This window comes from Parasteatoda tepidariorum, chromosome 2 (genome assembly GCF_982258835.1).
Source record: "Parasteatoda tepidariorum strain Cologne lab strain chromosome 2, Ptep-v5.0, whole genome shotgun sequence".
NCBI classification, from domain to species: Eukaryota; Metazoa; Arthropoda; class Arachnida; order Araneae; family Theridiidae; genus Parasteatoda; species Parasteatoda tepidariorum.
Window position 1 is genome coordinate 114,101,840 of NC_141756.1, and position 27,162 is coordinate 114,129,001.

At 26.2% G+C, this 27,162-nt stretch overlaps 2 protein-coding genes across 10 annotated transcripts in view; one reads left to right on the top strand and one right to left on the bottom strand.

Moving 5' to 3' along the window:
* The window catches only part of LOC107438262 (nose resistant to fluoxetine protein 6), a 34,331-nt gene extending 29,574 nt beyond the window's left edge, over positions 1 to 4,757 (top strand). For 7 of the 8 annotated variants that reach the window (XM_087158083.1, XM_087158082.1, XM_087158086.1 and 4 more), the window contains 2 exons: positions 1,078 to 1,220; positions 3,459 to 4,757. In XM_087158083.1, coding sequence (XP_087014209.1) covers positions 1,078 to 1,220; positions 3,459 to 3,617 — 302 coding nt within the window. In that variant the 3' untranslated portion in view covers positions 3,618 to 4,757. Of the gene's footprint in view, positions 1 to 1,077; positions 1,221 to 3,458 lie in introns of those variants that run through there. The other variant, XM_087158084.1, reaches the window with a different exon arrangement.
* Positions 4,758 to 5,156: 399 nt separating this feature from the next.
* Positions 5,157 to 27,156, bottom strand: LOC107438263 (uncharacterized). 2 transcript variants are annotated; one of them, XM_087158088.1, is made up of 7 exons: positions 26,830 to 27,155; positions 23,470 to 23,633; positions 21,420 to 21,905; positions 20,107 to 20,225; positions 17,731 to 17,885; positions 7,177 to 7,355; positions 5,157 to 5,404 (listed from the first exon to the last, which is right to left on the bottom strand). In XM_087158088.1, exons 1-7 carry the CDS (start codon positions 26,937 to 26,939, stop codon positions 5,229 to 5,231), a joined length of 1,389 nt encoding a protein of 462 aa, XP_087014214.1. In that variant the 5' UTR covers positions 26,940 to 27,155; the 3' UTR covers positions 5,157 to 5,228. The 2 variants fall into 2 exon arrangements, with proteins under 2 accessions (XP_087014214.1, XP_015905984.3); XM_016050498.5 differs by lacking the exons at positions 5,157 to 5,404; positions 7,177 to 7,355 and adding exons at positions 10,998 to 11,241; positions 13,011 to 13,189 and having other exon boundaries at positions 26,830 to 27,156.
* Between the last annotated feature and the right edge of the window lie 6 nt (positions 27,157 to 27,162).

Sequence of the window (27,162 nt, forward strand, 5' to 3'; positions counted from 1 at the left end):
CCGAAAAATGTTTGATAATTAAATAAATAAATAAATTTAACAATAAAATTTTAAAAAAATCAAATCAAATAAATAAAAGAAATTGTGATCGCGGAAAGGCAATCACAGGTTACCCATTGGCAAAATGGTTGATGTGTAATTTTTTTTTTAACTTTTAACCTTCTTTATTTGTGATATTCATCTGAATTGGTATTGAAAACGATCTAGTTTGAACTGTACGTTAGAATTTCTGATTCTTAATTAAAACAATAAAAACAAAAATATCGTTCGAATGATGAAATTCTCTTTTATCAAGAACTCAAGAAGTATTTATGGGAACTCTCTCTGGTCCCATAACTCAAAAATAAACTTACCAACTAAATGCATAACAAAATAAAAGTGAAAAAAAAAAGAATTCTAAAAAAGTTATCAAACAGCAGCTGTCGCCATAGCGACGCATGCGCACTGCTTACTATTCCTCTTGAACACAGTTGAAAAGTTTGATGACGTCCAAATAAGGTGCGAACGCCATCAAATCCAAAACAACACCCATTTTGCCAATGGGTAAAAAAAAAAAAAAAAAAAAAAAAAGCTGTAGATGATAGAAAAATTCCCCTTTTTCCCGGTGTTGCTAAACCAAAGAATTTATACACACTAAATTTGCTAACAGATTACATTGGTAGATGAGAAAAAAACTATCAAATTGCCACCATTAGCAGCAACAATATGGTAAATTTTGAGAACAATGTTTGTAAATACCCAAGCAAATTTCTCAGAGTGGAGGGCTTAAGTCGCTCAAAACATTTTCGATGGCAGTGCTATTTGTTGAAGAAACTCATAATTAATTTTGATACTTGTTTTATAGTGAAGTATATCTGTCATTTTCCTTTAATTGACATTTTAAATTGTACACCAGGTAAGATACAGTATAATATATGACTAATTGACAAATTTAAGTAAACCTTAAATAGATTTTTTACTTAAAAAGTCAATGGAACTGACTAATCAATTAAATAGCCTGTGATTTGTTTTAACTCAGGAATTTTAAAAAAATAAAATAATACATTTTAGAAGTTTTTGTACGATCTTATTTTTCAGGCATAATAAACAGATTCTTATCATGGAAAGCATTCATTCCTTTGGGTCATTTGAGTTTCTTAGCATATCTGATTCATCCACTAGTTATGATTTACAGAAATGCCTCACTGAGGGAACGGGTGTATTATGGACAAACAGAATTAGTAAGTGCTTATATATATATATATATATATATATATATATATATATATATATATATATATATATATATGTGTGTGTGTGTGTGTGTGTGTGTGTGTGTGTGTGTGCAGTGGGAACTTTATTTAGCGAAGTCGCTAAATCCCGACAATAAGTTCGTTATGTGAAAAATTCGTTAAATAGAAATCACCGTTTGAAGTACTTAAAAAACACAAAACAGGTTTTAAATTCATTAACGCTAGATATAATTAAAATAGCAATTGATACACCTTTATCTTGTAAACTAGTATCTACTGTTTATTTTACAAATCTTAACCATAAAAGAAATCTGCATGGAAAGCTGGAAATAGAGCAAAACATTATCTAATACATGCTGCATACATTTTCAACTAAAAAAAGCTAAATTAATGTATAAATTAAATTATAGCTGCAGTTTATTATAAAAGAAATTTTAAACATTAATTACCGCATGCGTTTTTAAGTTTAATTGCTACTGATAAAATCCGTTTATTTTGTCTGAGTTTTTCGTTTGAAATGCAAACAAAAAGAGAAAGGGAATTTATTGCTTCTCTAAAAGTTAAGCGGCTTCAAAAATTATTTCAAGGTCGCTTCCCCCATAAAATGCGTTAAGAAGTTTGAAATGTTCTGAAATATTTTGGGAAATCGGATCTCAAAGAAAAGTTCGCTAAACAGAAGTCCAATATATATATATATATATATATATATATATATATATATATATATATATATATATATATATATATATATATATATATATATATATATATATATATATATATATATATTTATATATATATATATATATATATTTATATATATATATATATATATATATATATATATATATATATATATATATATATATATATATTATATATATATATATATATATATTATATATATATATGTATATATATATATATATATATTTATATATATATATATATATATATATATATATATATATATTTATATATATATATATATATATATATATATATATATATATATATATATATATATATATATATATATATATATATATTCTCTCTCTCTCTCTCTCTATATATATATATATATGACCCAGTGGATACTATGGGTAAGTCACAGCGGTGGAGTAGCAGTCGCTCACTTCATGCAACCACAAACCCCTTTATTGGGTGGGTTACATTCACATAATCACTCAAAAGAGAGCCTTCCAATGAGTTGAAAAAGGTTTGAATCCCAGCGATACCTTCTTCTTCTTCTTCTCATTGGCACGACAGCCCAGGATGGGCATTGGCCTTCTCATCAAGCCTATGCCAAGACATTCTTCCCTTAGCCAAGGTTCTCCAGTTAGTTATCTTTAAAATTTGTAGGTCCTTTTCAAGGCAGTCTAAAAATCTTAGGTTTGGTCGTCCTCTTTTTCTTGTACCTGTTGGCCTGGCACAGAAAACTTTTTTGGTTGTCCTGCTATCCTCCATTCTTATAATGTGGCCTGCCCATTTAATCCTTTGAATTTTGATAAATTAGCGATACCTGGTCGATACGAATTCCTCATCCGGCTTGCGCCAACCACAGTGCTGACGTAAAATATCGTCAGTGGTAGACAGATTATGGGTTCGAGTCCCCTCCCCGTCGGCCTAACCGTGGGAGGTTTTCCTCTCCGTGTAACGCAAAAACGAGTTAGTTCTATCGAAAAAGTCCTCCACGAAGGCAAATTTCTGCCACTACTTGATCCAGGAGTTCTCTTGTCTTCTGGATTGGGTTCAAAATGACAAGGCTACGGAGTTAAACATTAGTAGTCGTAAACCCCAAAAAATGAATCGGCTGTTACGTGACGGTTATAAAATCAAACAGAAGAAAGGACATAGAACACAGAAGAGAGAGAGAAAAAGTTACATCCATGGCTACGGTGGGATTTGAACCCACAACTACTGGCCCCGTGCAGTAACAACTAGACCAGTGGTCGGCATGTTTCTTAATAGCCAAGTTTCCATTTTATTTTCAAACCGTTTACAACTCTGCTTACTTCTCTTCATTCATTTCTGGTCAGTCTTGAATGAGAGAGCCTTTTTTCGAACGCTCGAAACGTGACGAATTTTTCAGTCTTTATACTTTTTGAACAAAAACAAATTTTTACATTATCTTAAGAAAATGTAATGAAAAATGACAAATATTTCTTATTTAAATTGTAATTGCTTTAAGAAAATTGTATTTTTATTGATTAATTTATGTTACAGGTTTTCAAGTATTTGGTATACACACTAGTTAGTTTCTTTTTGGCCTTCATTGGATATATCACTGTAGAAAAGCCATTCGCCACCCTTGAAAGATTGATGTCTAAGACAGATTCATCAGAAACAACAAAAAATGCTTACAAATATAAGTTATTACGTTAAAAATACTCTATATTTTGCTTCATCAATACATTAAATTAATTCTTAGACAATCGTTAACTGGAACTATAGTTAGGAGCATTTTGGTAAATTCGTAACCAAACTTCAATTTCTTCAGTATTTCTTAACCTCATATGTGACAATATTGTTTCTTGTGAAATAGATTATATTAAATATATAATTTGGATTTTATTTAAACTTTTATGTTGTTCATCTGAATCTTAAACACTTAATTTAAGAATTTCTCGAAGCACTTACGCAAATAAAAACAAAATCCATAGTATTACCTTGCGCTAGAATAACACATGTAATAATTTTGTATTTAAGATTTGCGTGAACATTTTAATATATGGCTAAACCAAATACTTGTTACACCCTTATAAATTAGTACAGCTTAAGGAAACTGCTCTTAGAATTTAATTATAGATAGGTAACAAAATTATTTTTTCAATTTTTTTAAAAAAATAAATTTTGAAATTTATGTTTTAAGTTTACTTAACTATCTTTGAAGAGGTTAAAATTTTACGATAATAACCTGACTTTGCAAAACTAGGAAAAATTAGTGATCTATTGGATGAATGTTATTTACAGTTAATCAAAAATAGACTTTTAAGACACTGAAAAATAACCTGGTTTTGCGAAACTAGCAAACACTGGTAGACTATTGGATGAATGTTATTTACGGTTAATCAAAAATAGACTTTAACCGCTTCCCTAAATTATCCCAAGTTGACTCTGGTATGTTCCAGCTATTTATTATTCCGAGAAAACTAGAGAGTAGCAGAATTTGTCAGTATGTTTTGTTTTATCATGTTTTTACTTGGCCGAGAAAAATTAATGAATAATATTGCTGAAATATGTATATATTGGAAGCTAATAATATTGATGATATATTGTTAATATATGAATAATATTGGAAGCAAATAATATTGCTGAATTTGCATGAAGAAAAAAAAGTTTTAAAAAAATGGCATATCATTTTAGTGGCATATGGAAAGTATCACTTTTTGTTGTCTTTTGTTTTAGAAACCATCATACAAAGACTTACATGTTACTTTTTTCTGTTGCCCAGACTCCTCGGGATAGTAAATTGATGATAAATTAAATGTTTTTACAAATAAAAAAAAAATTCGAAATTTCAACTTGAAACTTGTGTATTATGTTTTGTTTTAGTTCCTAGTATTTATTAATAAAATAAAAAAATATGTTGATTTTTTCCCAAACAAATAAGATACTCAAAAATAACCTGGCTTCTAAAAACTAATTGTAAAAATTGGATGAATGCTATTTACGTTTATTAAAAAATAGACTTTAAAACAACCTGAAATGACTGAAAAATAACCTGATTTCACAAAACTAGCAAACATCAGTAGACTATTAGATGAATGTTGTTTACGGTTAATCAAAAATAGACTTTTAAGACATTGAAAAATACTAATTCTTAATATATCATACATAAAATCCTAACATGGTATTTATTTTTAGATAGCAAATGACTTGTAAAATGTATGTGTAAGATAGAGAGAATGAGAATATTACAAATTGTTTTGACAAAAAAAAAAACATTTTATTATCTTATATTTACAATTTATTTACAATTAGAAAAGCTTCTCTTTACATGTCTTGTACACTCCACAAGTAAGCTTCTTCTTCCGTCGCTTTTTTACTTGATTTTTGTTCAAAATATCTTTTTTCAAATCCATTTGATCTATCCACACCATCCCATCGATATCCTGGAGTAATACCAAACCGGTTTGGAGGAGGGGGTGGTCCACTGTATACAGGATATACTGAAATTAAAAAAAATGCACACTTTAAGATATTAAGTGTTTAACTTTTATAGTGAACAGAGTTCATACTTGAAATGAAAATTTTCCCCTGAGTTTTCCAAATCAATTTACATAAAATTCCAGGTTATAAAAAAAGCAGCAAAATTTATATTTAATAAAAATGTAAATTATATTTAATATACAAAAATAAACATAAATGTAATATAATAAACATTTGAAAAATAAAATGAAATGTAAATTTAACTTGTATCCCAATGTCAGTGATTTCAATTTAATGATTAAAACTAGCTTTTTAATGTTTTAAATACTCTATCAAAGACTGATATTTTGGGATAGTAAACTGAGGGTAAATTAAATGTTTTTTACACGTAAAAAAATTAAAATTTCAACTTAGAACTTGTGTATTATGTTTTGTTTTAGTTCCTTGTAAAGAAAAAAATATGTTGATTTTTGCATTTTATCAACAAAAAAAAAACTAGTAAGGGAAGCGATTAAGATATTAAGTGTTTAACTTTTATAGTGTACAGAGTTCATACTTAAAATGAAATTTTTTCCCTAAATTTTCTAAATCAATTTACATAAAATTCCAGGCTAAAGAAAAGTAGCAAAATTTATATTTAATAAAAATGTAAATTTTATTTAATATACAAAAATAAACTTAATTGTATAGTAATAAACATTTGAAAAATAAAATGAAAAGTAAATTTAACTTATACTCCAATGTCAACGATTTCAATTAAATGATTACAACTAGCTTTCCAATGTTGCAAATAATCTGATATTCTTAAAAATCAATTAAAAACAGTGATATAAAATTTAATGACTAAGATAATTTGTTATGCTTTAAATTTTGAGTAGTCAAAACAAAAAATATATAATTTTTCTAAAAATATTCTTTTAAAAGATTTTAGACGAAGTTAGAAATTTCAAACATATAGCAATTATAAGAGCAGGGCTATTTAGAATGCACAGTAATCAGGTACATAAAAAGTAACAGTTACAAATGAACCAAAAGCAATGGCATAAAAAAAAGTAAATCATATAGCCACAAATAAAATAAGAAGAGTAATGATAGAGGCCCTATGCTCTAATTCAGTGTGAAGAGAAATATGCGTGCGTGTATTAAGAATCATCGTAAGACTCTTTTTGATATTTTAAAATTACTAAAAAGTAAAAGTATGCAAGAAAAAACTAGCATTGTGGTTGAAAAACCAGTAGGCTTCCACTTTATGAAATGTTTCTTATTTATTCCTTATTTCCTCTCTCCTTATTTTAATTGTGCATCGAAATCTTTTGTAAATGTAAGTAAAAAGTTGATTTAAAGAAGAAGAAAAATTCTTTTAAAAAAAGAAAAAAATGTTTGAATTTCAATTGTTTAAGGTTTTTAAACTTTTCCCTCAAGTTTAAATCAAATATGTTGATTTCCGCTGAGTTTTTGTAAAATTAAATTTAATTCTCTGAATTTTCTTTTAAATTAAACTTTAAAACCCAGAATTTTTCAAATTTGCCCTAAGGCAAACAAAAAGATTTTAAATTTCCTTATTAATTTATAAATATATATTTTTCTACTTTTCAAATTTTTTTTATTTCTATTTTATTACATTAAAATTTTTTTATTTAATACTTTCTTTTTTTTATAAAATTTTTTATTAAGAATAATACAAGATACTTAGAGCAATAAGGCTCTAAGTATTTTGTATCATTCTATAGATAATGCTACAATTTTTTAATCTTATACAAAAAGCAATATATTATTTTTATAATTGTTTTACCATTTACAGCATGTTTTTGCTTCTTTTTTCGCATATACTGGGCCATAGGATCATCATCACGGATTTCAGACTTAAGTTTTTCTTCTAAATCTTCATCATCACAATACCTGGCGAGTGGTTTTGATGTTTCATACAAATCTTCTGCTAATTTCTGATTTTTACTCTCTCCTTGAATCAAACTAAAAAGAGAAATAAATTCTGCTCACATATTTACAATTGTACATTGCATTTTCAAAAATAAAATATAACAAAACTTCATATGGATGAAACAGAAGTCTTTATATAATATAAAATTAGGGCTTGCAATATGGGAGTTTAATGGTACAGGGTCAATGAAAATGTTGCTGGTGTTGTGTAACCTCATTAAAGAATGAAATTTAGTATGAAATTTATGTTAATAGACATTTATTAATTTGCACAACCCAATTTCGTAATTCTGGCAGTCTTTTCTATAATCTTGTAAATCTAAGATTATATATATATATATATATATATATATATATATATATATATATATATATATATATATATATATATATATATATATATATATATATATATATATATATATATATATATATATATATATATATATATATATATATATATATATATATATATATATATATATATATATATATATATATATATATACAGCGTAAATACTCGAAGGACTAGCTCTATGCAGCGACCACCTCTATTTATGACCACTTTTGGGAGGCACAGAATTTTTTCCATAGACTTTGTGTTAAAGAAAACCTTTATGGGAGATCATTAAAACCTCTCCTATCTGCACCAAATGTGGAAAAATTCAAATAAGGAAACACCAAAAAATATTAAAACAAAAAATGTAACAAAACAAATAAGTAGATTAAAATGTATTCTAAATATTTGAGTGAGGCTCTTATTTAGAGAGCTCTTTTTGATGATACAACTTCATGTTGCAGTCAGATTGCACTAAAGACAATGCAATCATTGATTTACTTTTAGAGTTGAAAATTAAATTAGAAAATGAAGTTATTTTAAAAAAACAGACATCTCAAACAAACAAAACTCTTCTCATCTTTTAAAGTTGACTAATTTTTATGATATAAAATTAAAGCAAACTTAAACAAAATACCTAATTGTTTATTTACTTAAAATATTTTTATCATTCATAATTGATAAATCTGGTTTTACACATAACTATATCAGTTGGGATAATTTTTATAGAGGCTAAATTTTACACATCAAAACGTCTTTCCATGACACCAACAGAAGTGGCATTTTCACACTAAGAAAACGACACTAACTAAAATTAAAATTGTTTACAAAAAAATCATGTATCTTTGACAACAATTTTGAAGTCAATGTGAAGAAAGAAGAAAAAAAGTTTGAATTTCAATTGTTTAAAGTTTTTATACTTTCCCACCGAGTTTCAATTAAATATGTTTATTTTTGATGAGAAGAATTAAATTTAACTTTCTGAAAATTAAAGTTAAAACTCATAATTTTTCAAATTTGCCCAGACTCAAATAAACCCTGTGTGTTCATATTAAACTTTCTGTTGCATTACATAAACATGAATTACAAAAATAATGGGCAAAATACAATATGCAAATAATCTCTAAGAATGACCAACTTCCACCATATATATATATATATATATATATATATATATATATATATATATATATATATATATATATATATATATATATATATATATATATATATATATATATATATATATATATACACATACAGGGGTTAGACAAAATAATGGTAACACTTTTATACTAATAAATTTTTTTTTCTTCATATATTCAAGCTTTAATATTTCTCAAGAAATAATTAAAGCATAATTTTATAACTTCAGAAGTGTTTGGATCATGTGATTTCTCATTATTATCAATGAAATTTAAAACTTTTAGAGGCTTGTGGGACCAACAATAAATTACAAACAAAATATAGTGTTCTTGAACAACCTATGACAAAAAAGGTAGCAATAAATCTGTAGTAATTATTTTGGTTATTATATGTAATAATTGCACAAAATTTCATAAGTCTAGCTTAAATATTTATGGAAATTTGGACGTTTATTTAATAAAAAACTAATTTTTTTGTCTTACGATTTTTTGCTATAACTTAAAAAATATTCAATAAAATTAAATGAAATTTTTAAAACAAATTAAAGTTAGTTACAAAATTATTGCTTTAAAATTAGAGAATAATTTGTTTAAAACTGTGAGGGATATGAGTGATTAAAGTAGTTCTTTTATACTGCGCATGCTTGAGAAAAATTTGAAATTTTTTTCTTAATTTTGTACAGAATCATCTTCGGAAACTGATTTAAAAAAAATCATATTTTAATATCTTAAAAATTTTAAGCAATTTTCTAAGTAGTTTTTGAAATTTTCAGAAGAAATTAAAAATGATAAGGAGTTTTCTCTAAATATTATTTGTATCATAAGACAAAATTAATTACAATAAATGTTCACACACTAAAATATGATTGTATAAGGGAAGAAAACAGTAACACGCAAAAGAAAAGAAACAGGCAGTATAAAAGTACTACTTTAATTATTCTTATCTTGCACGTTTTTTTCTCAAATTTTGAGGAACAGTTTTGAAATTAAGTTTAAATAGCACCAGTAAATTTGTTTACTTGTTGTATTGAATATTTTTAAAGTTGTCGTAAAAAAATTAGTTTTTTATACAAATGTCCATATTTCTATAAATGTTTAAGCTAGGTTAACGAAATTTAGTGCAATTATTGAACATAATAATCAAAATATTTGTTATGAGTTACAAATTTAAAGTTACATTTTTTGGCATTGGGTATTCAAAAACATTTTTTTCTATTTGTAATTTATTGTCGTTCCCTAAAACTTCTAAACTTAATTGAGAAGTATGAGAAATTGCATAACCTAAACTCTTCTATATTTATAAAATGATTCTCAAAGTATTTTTGAGAAAGATCAAAAAATTTGTTAGTACAGAAGTGTTTTCCTTATTTTGTTCAGCCCCTGCATATATGTTCCAGCTATTTATTATTCCGAGAAAACTAGAGAGTAGCAGAATTTGTCAGTATGTTTTGTTTTATCATGTTTTTACTTGGCCGAGAAAAATTAATGAATAATATTGCTGAAATATGTATATATTGGAAGCTAATAATATTGATGATATATTGTTAATATATGATTAATATTGGAAGCAAATAATATTGCTGAATTTGCATGAAAAAAAAAAGTTTTAAAAAAATGGCGTATCATTTTAGTGGCATTTGGAAAGTATCACTTTTTGTTGTCTATTGTTTTAGAAACCATCATACAAAGACTTACATGTTACTTTTTTCTGTTGCCGAGACTCCTCGGGATAGTAAATTGATGGTAAATTAAATGTTTTTACAAATAAAAAAAAAATTCGAAATTTCAACTTGAAACTTGCGTATTATGTTTTGTATTAGTTCCTAGTATTTATTAATAAAATAAAAAAATATGTTGATTTTTTCCCAAACAAATAAGATACTCAAAAATAACCTGGCTTCTAAAAACTAATTGTAAAAATTGGATGAATGTTATTTACGTTTATTAAAAAATAGACTTTAAAACAACCTGAAATGACTGAAAAATAACCTGATTTCACAAAACTAGCAAACATCAGTAGACTATTAGATGAATGTTGTTTACGGTTAATCGAAAATAGACCTTTAAGACATTGAAAAATACTAATTCTTAATATATCATACATAAAATCCTAACATGGTATTTATTTTTAGATAGCATATGACTTGTAAAATGTATGTGTAAGATAGAGAGAATGAGAATATTACAAATTGCTTTGACAAAAAAAAAAACATTTTATTATCTCATATTTACAATTTATTTACAATTAGAAAAGCTTCTCTTTACATGTCTTGTACACTCCACAAGTAAGCTTCTTCTTCCGTCGCTTTTTTACTTGATTTTTGTTCAAAATATCTTTTTTCAAATCCATTTGATCTATCCACACCATCCCATCGATATCCTGGAGTAATACCAAACCGGTTAGGAGGAGGGGGTGGTCCACTGTATACAGGATATACTGAAATAAAAAAAAATGCACACTTTAAGATATTAAGTGTTTAACTTTTATAGTGAACAGAGTTCATACTTGAAATGAAAATTTTCCCCTGAGTTTTCCAAATCAATTTACATAAAATTCCAGGTTATAAAAAAAGCAGCAAAATTTATATTTAATAAAAATGTAAATTATATTTAATATACAAAAATAAACATAAATGTATAATAATAAACATTTGAAAAATAAAATGAAATGTAAATTTAACTTGTATCCCAATGTCAGTGATTTCAATTTAATGATTAAAACTAGCTTTTTAATGTTTTAAATACTCTATCAAAGACTGATATTTTGGGATAGTAAACTGAGGGTAAATTAAATGTTTTTTACACGTAAAAAAATTAAAATGTCAACTTAGAACTTGTGTATTATGTTTTGTTTTAGTTCCTTGTAAAGAAAAAAATATATTGATTTTTTTATTTTATCAAAAAAAAAACAAACAAAAAAAAAACTAGCAAGGGAAGCGATTAAGATATTAAGTGTTTAACTTTTATAGTGTACAGAGTTCATACTTAAAATGAAATTTTTTCCCTGAATTTTCTAAATCAATTTACATAAAATTCCAGGTTAAAGAAAAGTAGCAAAATTTATATTTAATAAAAATGTAAATTTTATTTAATATACAAAAATAAACTTAATTGTATAGTAATAAACATTTGAAAAATAAAATGAAAAGTAAATTTAACTTATACTCCAATGTCAACGATTTCAATTAAATGATTACAACTAGCTTTCCAATGTTGCAAATAATCTGATATTCTTAAAAATCAATTAAAAACAGTGATATAAAATTTAATGACTAAGATAATTTGTTATGCTTTAAATTTTGAGTAGTCAAAACAAAAAATATATAATTTTTCTAAAAATATTCTTTTAAAAGATTTTAGACGAAGTTAGAAATTTCAAACATATAGCAATTATAAGAGCAGGGCTATTTAGAATGCACAGTAAACAGTTACAAATGAACCAAAAGCAATGGCATAAAAAAAAGTAAATCATGCAGCCACAAATAAAATAAGAAGAAGAGTAATGATAGAGGCCCTATACTCTAATTCAGTGTGAAGAGAAATATGCGTGCGTGTATTAAGAATCATCATAAGACTCTTTTTAATATTTTAAAATTACTGAAAAGTAAAAGTATGCAAGAAAAAACTAGCATTGTGGTTGAAAAACCAGTAGGCTTCCATTTTATGAAATGTTTCTTATTTATTCCTTATTTCCTCTCTCCTTATTTTAATTGTGCATCGAAATCTTTTGTAAATGTAAGTAAAAAGTTGATTTAAAGAAGAAGAAAAATTCTTTTAAAAAAAGAAAAAAATGTTTGAATTTCAATTGTTTAAGGTTTTTAAACTTTTACCCCAAGTTTAAATCAAATATGTTTATTTCCGCTGAGTTTTTGTAAAATTAAATTTAATTCTCTGAATTTTCTTTTAAATTAAACTTTAAAACCCAGAATTTTTCAAATTTGCCCTAAGGCAAACAAAAAGATTTTAAATTTCCTTATTAATTTATAAATATATATTTTTCTATTTTTCAAATTTTTTTTATTTCTATTTTATTACATTCAAATTTTTTTATTTAATACTTTCTTTTTTTCATAAATTTTTTTATTAAGAATAATACAAGATACTTAGAGCAATAAGGCTCTAAGTATCTTGTATCATTCTATAGATAATGCTACAATTTTTTAATCTTATACAAAAAGCAATATATTATTTTTATAATTGTTTTACCATTTACAGCATGTTTTTGCTTCTTTTTTCGCATATACTGGGCCATAGGATCATCATCCCGGATTTCAGACTTAAGTTTTTCTTCTAAATCGTCATCATCACAATACCTGGCGAGTGGTTTTGATGTTTCATATAAATCTTCTGCTAATTTCTGATTTTTACTCTCTCCTTGAATCAAACTAAAAAGAGAAATAAATTCTGTTCACATATTTACAATTGTACATTGCATTTTCAAAAATAAAATATAACAAAACTTCATATGGATGAAACAGAAGTCTTTATATAATATAAAATTAGGGCTTGCAATATGGGAGTTTAATGGTACAGGATCAACGAAAATTTTGCTATGTTGTGTAAGCTCATTAAGGAATGAAATTTATGTTAATAGTCATTTATTAATTTGCACAACCCAATTTTGTAATTCTGGCAGTCTTTTCTATAATCTTGTAAATCCAAGATTTTATATATATATATATATATATATATGTACAGTGTAAATACAAGAAAGACCAGCTCTATGTAGCGACCATCTCTATTTATGACCACTTTTGGGAGGCACAGTATTTTTACCATAGACTTTGTGTTGAAGAAAACCTTTATGGAAGATCATTTAAACCTCTCCCATTGACCGGGCAAACATCTGCACCAAATGCGGAAAAATTCAAATAAGGAAACACCAAAAAATATCAAAACAAAATATGTAACAAAACAAATATGTAGATTAAAATGTATTCTAAATATTTGAGTGAGGCTCTTATTTAGAGAGCTCTTTTTGATGATACAACTTCATGTTGCAGTCAGATTGCACTAAAGACAATGCAATCATTGATTTACTTTTAGAGTTGAAAATTAAATTAGAAAATGAAGTTATTTTAAAAAAACAGACATCTCAAACAAACAAAACTCTTCTCATCTTTTAAAGTTGACTAATTTTTATGATATAAAATTAAAGCAAACTTAAACAAAATACCTAATTGTTTATTTACTTAAAATATTTTTATCATTCATAATTGATAAATCTGGTTTTACACATAATTATATCAGTTGGGATAATTTTTATAGAGGCTAAATTTTACACATCATAACGTCTTTCCATGACACCAACAGAAGTGGCGTTTTCACACTAAGAAAACGACACTAACTAAAATTAAAATTGTTTACAAAAAAATCATGTATCTTTGACAACAATTTTGAAGTCAATGTGAAGAAAGAAGAAAAAAAGTTTGAATTTCAATTGTTTAAAGTTTTTATACTTTCCCACCGAGTTTCAATTAAATATGTTTATTTTTGCTGAGAAGAATTAAATTTAACTTTCTGAAAATTAAAGTTAAAACTCATAATTTTTCAAATTTGCCCAGACTCAAATAAACCCTGTGTGTTCATATTAAACTTTCTGTTGCATTACATAAACATGAATTACAAAAATAATGGGCAAAATACAATATGCAAATAATCTCTAAGAATGACCAACTTCCACCATATATATATATATATAGTAGGGAACCGATTATCCGGAACTATCGGGACCATCGCTATTCCGGATAACTGATTTTCCCGGTTTTCTGAATCGCTACAAAAAGCCGTTTTTTTAATGTTAAACCCAACTAAAAAAATTTTTTTTGGAAATAATCTTAAAAAGAAGGAAAAACGATGAAGTAATACACTAATGATTATTTCCAAAATGATGGTAAGGTAAAAATCTTTCAAAAAGAAAGAAAAATCCTAAAATCCTATGAGGAAATAAAAATTTTTTTTTTAAAAATGGCGGGAAAATTCATCGAATTTCGTTCCGGTTTTTTGGTTTTCTGATTTCCGGATAACGGGTTCTGTACTGTATATATATATATATATACACACACATACAGGGGTTAGACAAAATAATGGTAACACTTTTATACTAATAAATTTTTTTCTTCATATATTCAAGCTTTAATATTTCTCAAGAAATAATTAAAGCATAATTTTATAACTTCAGAAGTGTTTGGATCATGTGATTTCTCATTATTATCAATGAAATTTAAAACTTTTAGAGGCTTGTGGGACCAACAATAAATTACAAACAAAATATAGTGTTCTTGAACAACCTATGACAAAAAAGGTAGCAATAAATCTGTAGTAATTATTTTGGTTATTATATGTAATAATTGCACAAAATTTCATAAGTCTAGCTTAAATATTTATGGAAATTTGGACGTTTATTTAATAAAAAACAAATTTTTTTGTCTTACGATTTTTTGCTATAACTTAAAAAATATTCAATAAAATTAAATGAAAATTTTAAAACAAATTAAAGTTAGTTACAAAATTATTGCTTTAAAATTAGAGAATAATTTGTTTAAAACTGTGAGGGATATGAGTGATTAAAGTAGTTCTTTTATACTGCGCATGCTTGAGAAAAATTTGAAATTTTTTTCTTAATTTTGTACAGAATCATCTTCGGAAACTGATTTTAAAAAAAATCATATTTTAATATCTTAAAAATTTTAAGCAATTTTCTAAGTAGTTTTTGAAATTTTCAAAAGAAATTAAAAATGATAAGGAGTTTTCTCTAAATATTATTTGTTTCATAAGACAAAATTAATTACAATAAATGTTCACACACTAAAATATGATTGTATAAGGGAAGAAAACAGTAACATGCAAAAGAAAAGAAACAGGCAGTATAAAAGTACTACTTTAATTATTCTTATCTTGCACGTTTTTTTCTCAAATTTTGAGGAACAGTTTTGAAATTAAGTTTAAATAGCACCAGTAAATTTGTTTACTTGTTGTATTGAATATTTTTAAAGTTGTCGTAAAAAAATTAGTTTTTTATACAAATGTCCATATTTCTATAAATGTTTAAGCTAGGTTAACGAAATTTAGTGCAATTATTGAACATAATAATCAAAATATTTGTTATGAGTTACAAATTTAAAGTTACATTTTTTGGCATTGGGTATTCAAAAACATTTTTTTCTATTTGTAATTTATTGTCGTTCCCTAAAACTTCTAAACTTAATTGAGAAGTATGAGAAATTGCATAACCTAAACTCTTCTATATTTATAAAATGATTCTCAAAGTAATTTTTGAGAAAGATCAAAAAATTTGTTAGTACAGAAGTGTTTTCCTTATTTTGTTCAGCCCCTATATATATATATATATATATATATATATATATATATATATATATATATATATATATATATATATATATATATATATATATTATTATATATATATATATATATATATATATATACAGTATATGACAATACAATAAAAAAGATAATGCTTTTTAGATCCACTGGAAAAAGAAAGTGGAGAAGGCCGTGGTTCCCCACTTTCTTGGTTTAGTGGAGTCTTATTTTCTTGCAATTAATGAAAAGAATAGAAGATCAAAGATAAATCCGAAGTTGTTACGGAGAAATCTTCTGAGGAAGGTATTGGCCCACATTGGGCTGTCTGCCAACTATGATGATACATATAAATATATACAGAGAGAAATTGACTCCTTGTAGTGCATTGCTTTAGAAATCAATGGTCAACTTATAGTGAGGGACAAATCACGGTTTTTTTCTATAATTTCATTCGAAGAAATTTTAGAGAAGTTTTATAGAAATACAATATACTGTGCTGAAGCTGCTAATACACAGAACTCTAATAATATATATAAATAGAAAACCAGAAAAGACCAAAGAAAAACATATAAAAAAATATTAATTTTTAGAAATAATTTGTAAAAAAAACATCATAGCAATTTTCTAAATTAAAAACAAAATAAATACAGAAAGGAAAAGAAAAGATATCCTTTACAAAATATTTTGTTTTAAATTAATATTTTATTTTCTCCTTTTAATTTTTTTTAATTTCCTTTTCTGAAGTGTTTTCTAGTTTTATATTCATTACTGTTGTATAATATTTAGTAGATGAGATGAAATGAAATTAAAAATTTATCACATTCAGAAGAAAGTAACCATATAATAAAGTATTGTAGTATATAAAAATGATGAAAAATAGAAAAGTCTTATACAATAAAATAACAAAACTTTAGTACACAATTGGAATAAAAAATCAAAAGCAGCCATTTCAGTTCGAACTGTTATTTCAGAAATTAATAATTTGAGCTGATAAATAAAACTTTTCTTTACTTAAAATATAAACTGTAATCAGCTGCCAAGTTGTTATGAACTCACAAAACCAATGCAAATTTCGATGTAATGTTTTCTCAGAAAATACTAAAGAAACTTTCTTTTTGTTTAGTCCTCTTTGTTATGGCGAGCACTTTAGCAGCTTTTTTTCTTTTACTGCATCTTTCATTTAAATTAACAAAAACAAAAGACAATTTTTCCAAATTTAAAAAAAGAAACACATGTCAAAGTGTATACAAGAGGTATAAAGCAAAAATAAAAACAAAAGATACAATATGCATTTACACAGAAAATTTCAACCAAGAAGGGCATCTTTGTTAAATAAAATGAGAAAAAAATAAGTTTTTTGAGCAGGAAAATATTTATTCATTGCAATAGGTTTAATATTAATTAAAACAATTCTATTTTTATTTCAATAATCTTCTAGGCTTTCTGTCATGTACAAATTTTTAGTTAGAGGAAATTTTTTTTAGATTACTCACATGTTCATTTTTAAAAGACATTTGTTAATTTCATAAAGATATCTCCATTAAAATATATAGAAAAACACACATTAATGACTTAGAAGATTGTTGTCACTAATACATACCCTTGACCCCACTTGTCATATTTCTTTTGTTGCTCTGCCAATTCCTTTTTCTTTTCATCATCGACCTTTGATTCATCTTCAAGATTCCTTTTTTGCCCTGTACGCTTATCTCTGACTACAGTACCGGCATTACGTCCAGATAATTCATCATCCAACTAAAAACAAATTTTTTGATAAATTAGCATACTAGCATGCACTTGCAATTCATGATTACGGAAAATGAACATGTATTGAAATATATAACGTATGATTAGGTTCAACATTTGCCTTTTGGTTCATTCAACATTAAAACACAATCACAGCGCCATGACGACATTGTCGCAGTACGTTACAGAGTTTTTGCAGAAAGAATTTTCTATTAAAAAGCAAAAAATTTTCTTTTCTACAGAAATTTACAGGTAATATTTAAATCAATATTTTTGGCAGTTATTGATATTGATTTATACGTTGTTTTTTAAATATCCCGATATATTTCAAACAATATGGAAAATTCGAATCCTGCATTTGAGTATTTACTTTTTAAGGCAATAATTCTATGGAATTCTTGGCAGTTATTGATAAATTTCCATTTCTCCATAGTTTTTAAATCCGAAATTTTGTACACGATATTGTTTATTACAACAACCTAATCTCGAAACGAAACACGAATTTGTAGAATCCGATCAGCGTGATTTTGTCCTCTATCTTTTTTTTGGCAATTACTACTACGGATTTCAAGATTTTTTTATTGTGATGATTATTTACAAAATGCAAAGAAGGAAATAATTCGTGCATTCCTCTCTAACAAAATACAAGGATATCACCCACAATATTAGAATAAAAAAATATTACATATTCAACAAAAAAATATTTTATAGTTGATTTTTTTTTTTTTTTTTTGTAAACACAGCACTTTCGTTATTTTAAATTAATAACATATATGTTTGCTACTATTTAAAGTATCTTGCAGAATGATATAAGTGCTAGAGAGTTTTGTCACAGATAGCTTGAAAAACTTCTGCCACAGGGAACATTTCTAAATCAACTTCTGTTTTTTCACATAGTAAATCCTGGGGATCAATGTTGTCGAACCACTAGGTGTTACAGAATCCATTTTAGTTTCAGACTGATAAGAAATCCAAGAGTGTAGAATAGTAATTGTTTTTCTATGAAAAATATTTTTTGTTATTCACTTAAAGATTTTGTTATTGTTTAGGGGCATTTTCAACAGTTGTAGAAATTAAGAAAAATTAGTCATTGGTTCAAAAGAGTAGTCAACTAAATATGAAACAAGATAAATTAAGAAATACAATAAAGCTTTAGTAAACTGATTAACAAAAGAAAATGAAGTTTTATATACATAAATAGCCATTATAATAAACATTCAAAGTGAAATTAGACAAAAATAATTTAATAGTACTGCAGATAGATGACAGAATTGCAACTTTTATGATAGAATCATAAATCTTGGTACACATATACCCCATGTATAAAACTTTAATTCTGAATGGGAGGCCATCACAGGTTCAACCCATAACAATAATAGCATATTCAAAATGGAAACCTCTGAAACATTTTTGCAACAATTTTGAATTATATCTATAAATTTCTCACATGAATTTTTAAATTTTTTTTTCTTTCCAAAATAGTCATATCTTTAATAGATATCATTCAAAATTGTAAAATAAATAAAAAAATATTTAAAAAGAATGCATCAAAACTGTTCAGGGATCGCATTTTGAATGAGGACCATTATTGTTAAGGGTCAAGTCTGAAATTGCCTTCCATCCAAAATTAAAGTTTATATGTTTGGTATATGTGTGCCAAGTTTTATGCTTCTATCATAAAAAAGTGTGATTTTTAAAAAAAACTATTTTACCAATCAGTCGGACTAAAATAAAAAATTAAGATGAAATAATGAAAATTGTGTTTTAGATCAAAAGTCATTATAATAAACAATGAATATGATAAAAGATTAAGGATGTGAAATTAAATTAAAATAACTTTGAGTGTGTGTGAGTGATTCTTAGTTATTATGAAGCATGACAATTTGGATTAAGATACATTCTAAAAATATTCTGGCGTCAAACCCTATCTAACTCAGACCTCTAAGTAAAGTTAAACCAACTCTTAGATATTAATATAGAGCTTAAAAATCTGAATAAAATTAATACAATTTCTAAATAAACAGATAAATGTAAATTATTTTTTTAACATTCTGGTACTATGATAAATTTTATTTAGTTAATTTAAACTATGCAACTAACCAATTATATTGGTCATTTTTAGTTTCTCCAAATTTGTATAGTTCTCCAACTTTCGTCTTCCAGAAAAAATCTTAACCCTGAAATGCATCACATTCAATAAAATGTAAAAATTATAGTTCAGAAAATACACCTCTTCAATTCTAGATCTTTCTCTTTTTTTAAACTCTTTTGTTTCCTCTCTTAGTGTTACTGCATTCTGTAGGCCAGCCTTCAAACCAGAAAGCGTTTTCATGGGGCGGATCTCCTTATCTACGAGAAGAAAAAAGTATATGAATGTTAATTTTAGATGCATAATAATAACATACTTAGTTAATTTCAAAATAGAGAGTTCTGAATTAAAAAAACTGAAAATAAGTCAAACTGATGACTATAATTGAAGCTATTCTTTATTTATATAGAAAAAATACTCAGAATTCTTTATTTAGAAATAATACTCAAATAATTAAGCAGGAAACAAACTCCACAATAACCTTAGCAAGCAATAATAAATTTTAGAATATTTTCTAAAATATACAAAGCCAGAAATTTTTGTCATTAATTTACAAGAAACTGGTCAAATCTAACAGAGTAAGCAGCTATGCTTTCATGTACTGCTAGCAATGGTCAGATAAACTACATTTCTTTGTAGTTAACTACAACTACATCAATATTGATGTAGTTAACAAGAACTATAGTTATTTTTTTAATTGTAGAGATTACAAACTACTTTTGAAATGTAGTCACTACTGAACTACTTTTAAGAGACAAATTCAATCACTCATATTCAAAATTACATTCATGTTCAAAATTAAAAAAGTTGAGCATTGAAGTAAAAAATTCATAAAAAAATTTTCAGAATAAAAAATAATTTTTTTAATCTCCAATTTTTTAAATGAATGGTATATTTATCTTGAATTAATTTCAATAAATGCTAGAAAACTATATAATATGTATGATTTTGTTACATGTTTAAAGATTAAATTAATTTAAATGGAAAAAAACAAAAACAATTTAAGTAAAATACATTGAGGATATCCTCATTACTTAAGATTTGCACTAATCAAATTTGAAAAATAAGTAGCACTTCACCCTGTTTTTTTTACTAAACTAATGTTAAAAGTAGTTGCTAGGAAACTACTATTTCTTTACATCAAACTACTCACTACGCAACTGTTTTCAAAAAATAGAACATTACACAACAAACTATGAAAAAAACTAATGACTACAGTAGTTTTTTTATTTGCAGAGCATTATTTCTGATCATTGACTGGATATTATACAACTCAGTCTTGGTGACTGTGATTTTTAGAGAAGTTAAAATTTTACATACACATAAAAAAAATTTTTTTTTTTCAAAATAGCTACGAAAATAGTTATTTTCCTTTAACATTGCAAAATAAAACAGTTATAACTTTGAAAAAATAAATCGGGACCAATATGTTCCAAAAATAAACATTGACAAACCTTTTGATTTCGTTTCTCTACTTGCAGAAAGAGTACTTTTTCTCGGTGGAGAAAGATCACTATCGTCATCATCTTTAAATGAAGGAGACTTTCTTCTTCTGAATTTTCTTTCAGGAGACAAATCGCTATCATCATCTTTAAAAGTGGAAGATTTTCTTTTGCTTAATCTTTCAGGAGATAAATCACTATCTGACTTTACATGTGAAGATTTCAGTTTCTTCCTAGATCTTTCAGGGGAGAGATCCCTTCTAGAGTTATCTTGAAGAGATTTGTGTCGGTTGGATCTAACAGGGGAGAGGTCGCTATCGGAGTTTGTGTGAGCAGAGTTTTGTGGTTTAGGTCTTGCAGGAGAGAGATCACTATCAGAATCGTGCCTGCCTTTAGAATTGGGCACTGACTTTTTACTTTTTGAGGAGGGCTTAAACTCCTTTCTTTTTTTATGGGGAGAGTTGGTGGTGCCAAGACTGTTTTCTGTTTCTTCTTCTCCTGCAAAAAAAGTAAAAGGTGTAGAAAAAAAGAAATATTCATCCAAACATACTTTATCTAAATATAACCAAAAAAATAGATATAATAGACTCTTAATGTGATCAAATTTAATTTTACTAATATAGGGTGCACATCCAAATCTTTCAACAAAAAATAAGCACCTTTTAAGTATTTTTAAGCACTACATGCATTAACAAAATGCAAATAATTTTCAAAGACTTCATATGATCATCATAAAATAACTAGTTTCTAACAAAGAACACTTTTCTTCATTATATTAGCCATCATAAAAAGATCAAGAGATTTTTCGGTTCGATATCAGAGGGTGAAAAATGAAGCCTGAAATTGAGAATTTCTTGCAAAATGCAGCAGAGTTGCATATGAGAGTGCAAGATTCTCACCAAACCCAGCTCAGTATACACACATGCAGACCCACAAGTACTTCATCAAACATGTAAAATGATTTGCGCTTTCATACGCTATAGGCCGACAGGACGCCGAAATAGATTGTGGCTGAATGAATTGTGAGAACGTTAAATAGAACAATGTGAAAAGCACGTTTTTGAATAATATGTGGCGAAAATCAACATGGTAAAGAGAAAAATCTGATTTTCGAAAAGGGAAAATTAAGCACTTTTTAAAAGCACTCAATGAAAAAAACACCTTTAAGGGCTTCAAAAAAAATCAAAAATAAGCACCTTAAGCACTTTTTAAAAATGCTAAGCACCACATAATAGCAAAATCACTGAACCTGTAACTTCTCAATTCATTTGTATGTTAAAATTATCGTTTTCTGCAACCATGTCATAGTTTAATGTTATTAGTGCTTTTATTCCTTTATTTGAAAATCATCTTAATTGCTAAAAATTATTTACTATATATTCAGAAGAAACCTGTTTTTTTCTTTCTTTGCATCATAATTAGAATTTCTGAGAATTCTCTCTTCTTCACTTAAGGTGAACTTTCTAGTGTAGGTGGGCAGAAATGTGGTGATTGTTCAAATTTAATTATGCAAACATTAGATTTTAAGTGAAATACTGATGTTATACTCCTGCTTTTGTTGGAGTTACAACTGCATTTCAAGGTTTATAAACAATCCAATATTATTAAATATGTAAAAATAAATATAATGAATTGGATGACCCACGTGATTTGAATGAGTGATGACAATAACAATAAAAAATATATTGCTTTTTTAGACCCACTGGAACAAGAAAGCTGGGAAGGCCGTGATTGAGATGGGCAGACGTGTTGGAGTCTGATTTTCTTCAATTAATGAAAAGAATTGGATATGAAAGATAAATCGGAAGTCATTATGGAAAAATCTCTAAAGGAAGGCATCGGCCCACATTGGGCTGTCTGGCTAATTATGATGATGACAGTTCTTCACGGCAGTAAAAGAAAGATTATTTCAAAGCTTAGGAAAAAAAGTTTTTAGTCTAAAAATGTAAATTACTAATTATCTAAATACTGTGATAAATACATAAATATAATATAGAAGGGAATAGAGAAATTTTAATAGTTAATGAGATACATCAAGCCTTCATGAGCAACTTTTATTCACCTAATCTTTTCCATCTTGAAGATTCATAAATTTCTTTAGACTTTATTTCTATGGGTCTTTCATCCACTACTTCTGCTATAACTGGACATTCTTCTTCATCTGTTTCTTCCTTGCTTCCAAATTTAATAGACCTTATATCAACATCTTCATGAACTATTTTCACACTAAAATATATATATATAAAAAAAAAGAAGAAAGTCAACAAAATAGGAAAGTTAAAAACACATTTAAAAATAATATAAATACAGATCTTTTAAACCATTTCTCTCACAAATGAGCTAACTTATAGCTTGTGAGCTATGTTTTTCTCCTGTACACAATTTCTTTATCTATTATTGCAAGAAAAAAATGTTTTGCTTATAATAAAAAGCATAAGAGTTGAAATAAGATTTCAAATGGATTGCTATCTAGAAGATTAATATGTCGTTCTAAAAATTGATAAGAAGAAACTAATTAGGAATATTATATACTTCCGCAATCAAAATCTTTAAATTTATAGAGGTTTATATCTTTTTCTAATAATCAGTTATAAGCATAATAATCAATTATAAGTGATTATAATTGATTATGATGCATATAATCAATTATAAGTAATTATAAGCATAACAGAATCAAAATCTTTAAACTTATAGAGGCATATATCTCCTTCTAATAACCGATTTTCATCATCATTCGAAATTGAAAATCGAAATTGATACTTTAAAAATTTAAAGGGTTCAATGTGATTTAGATTAAAACAAAATCATTACAGAGCAAAATAAGATTCAACATTTAGTTGAGAATATACAACTTCAACTTGAAGACATAGTATAGAGTGAATAATAAAAGGATTTAGGAACATTAAATAAACAAGTTTCTTTGGTTAATTCATTTTTGAAAGCTTTTTTCGAGCCACAAAAAGAATGAGAAAGTTACAAACCAGTAAAGGGTTAATATTAATTGTATTCTCCCCCTTTTTCAACTTTTAATGATGCATTAATAATATTGCATTAAAATTGTGGGATTTGAAATACCACAAAGAAGTGCATGGCAGCAGGAAAAAAAAAAAAAAAAACTTCAAACCCACTTATATTCATAAATTAGTACAAATAAACTTCATCAAAAATTTATAGAAAATAATTAATAAAAAATTAATATTTTTTAAGAATAATTTCTTTTAAGCTAATTGAAACCTCTACAGTTGCGAACACTTCACAATATTACACTTATTAATTTAGGAAATTTATTAGTATATTGCTATGAATTTGAAGGAGATATTTCCGTACTGCGTTCTGTTACACTAATTACAATTGCCAAGGCACCTAATGGATTTTAAAAAAAATATGCAGAGGTTTGATCTGGACTCGGCACAAATTATACCCTTCAAATTGGTCCCCCAATATATATATATATATATATATATATTAGTTTTTTGCAGGCCTCTACCCAGAAATTGACATGACTTGGCGATTATTCAACCGCAGATCACTAATATGAACATCTTCTCAATTCGGAATATATTGAAAATCATAATGTTTTTTTATTGTAAATTACGTAGAATTCAAATTGCTCTTGGCCTTGAAGGCAGATGTCAGACATGGATCATTTGATATCCAGGGAAAATATATGTATACAATAAACACCAAAATAATCAGTAATAGTTTACCAAGAACTTATCAAATAACGGTAAACATAGTTTGCGGTAACCACAGGGTTGGCAGGTTTTTGACATGTGACAGTTTTTGACAGTTTAAACCATGGTTTAAACCGTCACGTCAAAAACCTCACTGTCAAAAATGTCGAAAATGTCAAAAACCTATATTCATATGTGAAATTTAATTAATACATAAAATTTATATATTTTTTAAAGGATAGTGTTTCTAAATATGTTCTAGAAAAAATAAATTTAAAATTTTGAAGAAACACTTATATTTTGAATAGTAACCAAAATCTTGTACTTTTGAAAACTCACATCTTTTGTAATATTATGTATTCATTTTCATGTGTTATTGAAAATCTGCAGTGATATTAAGAAATTTATTTATAACCAAATTTAGTGTATAGTATAGATTATACTAAAAATTAGACATTTTTAAAGATAAACATTAGCAGTTTTGTACATTATACATCTTCTTTTAAAGAAAAATATTTTTAATATTCTTTTAAATCTTCTTAATAATCTTCTTAACATAAGACAATACAAATTTAAGTGCTTTCTGTTAAATACACAGAGTAGTTAGTGTCGATTTACAGTATATTCAGTCTATTCATTTACTATGCTGAAAATTTAGTTTATCCAAATACTTGTGAATTTCATTTTGCTGAATACGATATAGTTTTGTTGAATATCTAAATATTCAGCTGTTGAATAATTACTTCTTGCTTTCAAGATATGCATTATTTGTATTCTTAATACAAGTGGAGAAAAAAAAATTAAGAGATAAAAATTGTTTTAAAATGATAAGTGTAATAATTATAACTAAATATAATAAACAATATGAATTATATTTATCATTATTCATAAATATAACTACTTTTAAATTCAAATTAACATACTGGATAATAAAGATATTCGGTATAACATTAAAAAAAATTTTTTATACACTTGTATCTTATATCAAGTTTGTATTTATACAACATAACTTGTAAGTTCCTTATAAATATTAGTTATATGTTCCTTATATGTCAAAAATACATAGTAATAAACTTTCAATTTTCTTAAGTATCAAAAAGAAGAAAAAAAAATTTTAAATATAAATATTTAAACAATTTTTGTGCAAAATTTTTCTGCACATGCATTTGAATATAAATTTCTGAGATTTTAAATCTTATTTTACCTTAATTTTAATTAAAAAATATTTTAAAACCTGCTGATTACCTATAGTATAATTAAATTTCAATATAATGCATGGCAACTGTTGGTAGTATTGAAGTTTATATATTTTATTGGCAAACTTCAGTTTTTGACATTTTTGACGGGTTTTTGACGGTTTAAACCAGTATTATACCCTTGTCATGTCAAAAACCACTTTTTGACGTCAAAAATCCAACCCTGGGTAACCATAAGTTTACGTCATTGTAATAAAAGATATCTAAAATATAGTGATCAGAAACGGGATTTGAACAAATTGAACGAAAATTATCGCCAAACCAAGAGTCCCCCGAATGTACATCTTAATCATATAATCGTAAAGTTTTGGCGAGTTAAGAGCTGTGGCCCACAGAAAACATAAAATCCTCAAAAAGGACCGACTTGAAGGATCTAACTCGCAGCGATTGTAACTGGTGCAAACAGACACCGATACGGAAATATCCCCCTTAAAACAAATCATTAAACTGTGAACTCTGAAAAACTGTTACTGAATCAAAATAAAGTTTTACGTAGGTAAAATGGATTTGCAAGTTTTCGGCTTTCTTTTACGTTTCTTTCCTTTGTCATCTCCTTCGATATAACGTTTTAAATATTCTTGCTTAGATAATTCAGAGCACATAGCAGTTTAGAAAAAAAGTGCTTCAAGCTAACAAAAGGTGAATAAAAATCAATTCATAAATTCGATGCAAAACTTCGTTCAACAGCACGGCCTCAGGCGAAGAATTTGTTTACTAATATAGAGTGCTTTAAGAAACTGAATTTTTTCAACTTTTATATTTGTTTTTGCGTTGTATAAAATGCAAGGTTTTGTTACTTTTTTGAACTACAACTGATTAAACGTT

Bases quoted from the DNA above. Each gene is read 5' to 3' on its own strand.
- LOC107438263 (XM_087158088.1), bottom strand. From the start codon at position 26,939: ATGTGCTCTGAATTATCTAAGCAAGAATATTTAAAACGTTATATCGAA. The intron at 17,886-20,106 runs GTGTATTTTCTG...ATTTGTTTTTAG, and splicing joins AAAGATCTAGAATTGAAGAG to TTGGATGATGAATTATCTGG. The intron at 7,356-17,730 runs GTATGTATTAGT...TTCTCTTTTTAG, and splicing joins TATGACAAGTGGGGTCAAGG to TTTGATTCAAGGAGAGAGTA.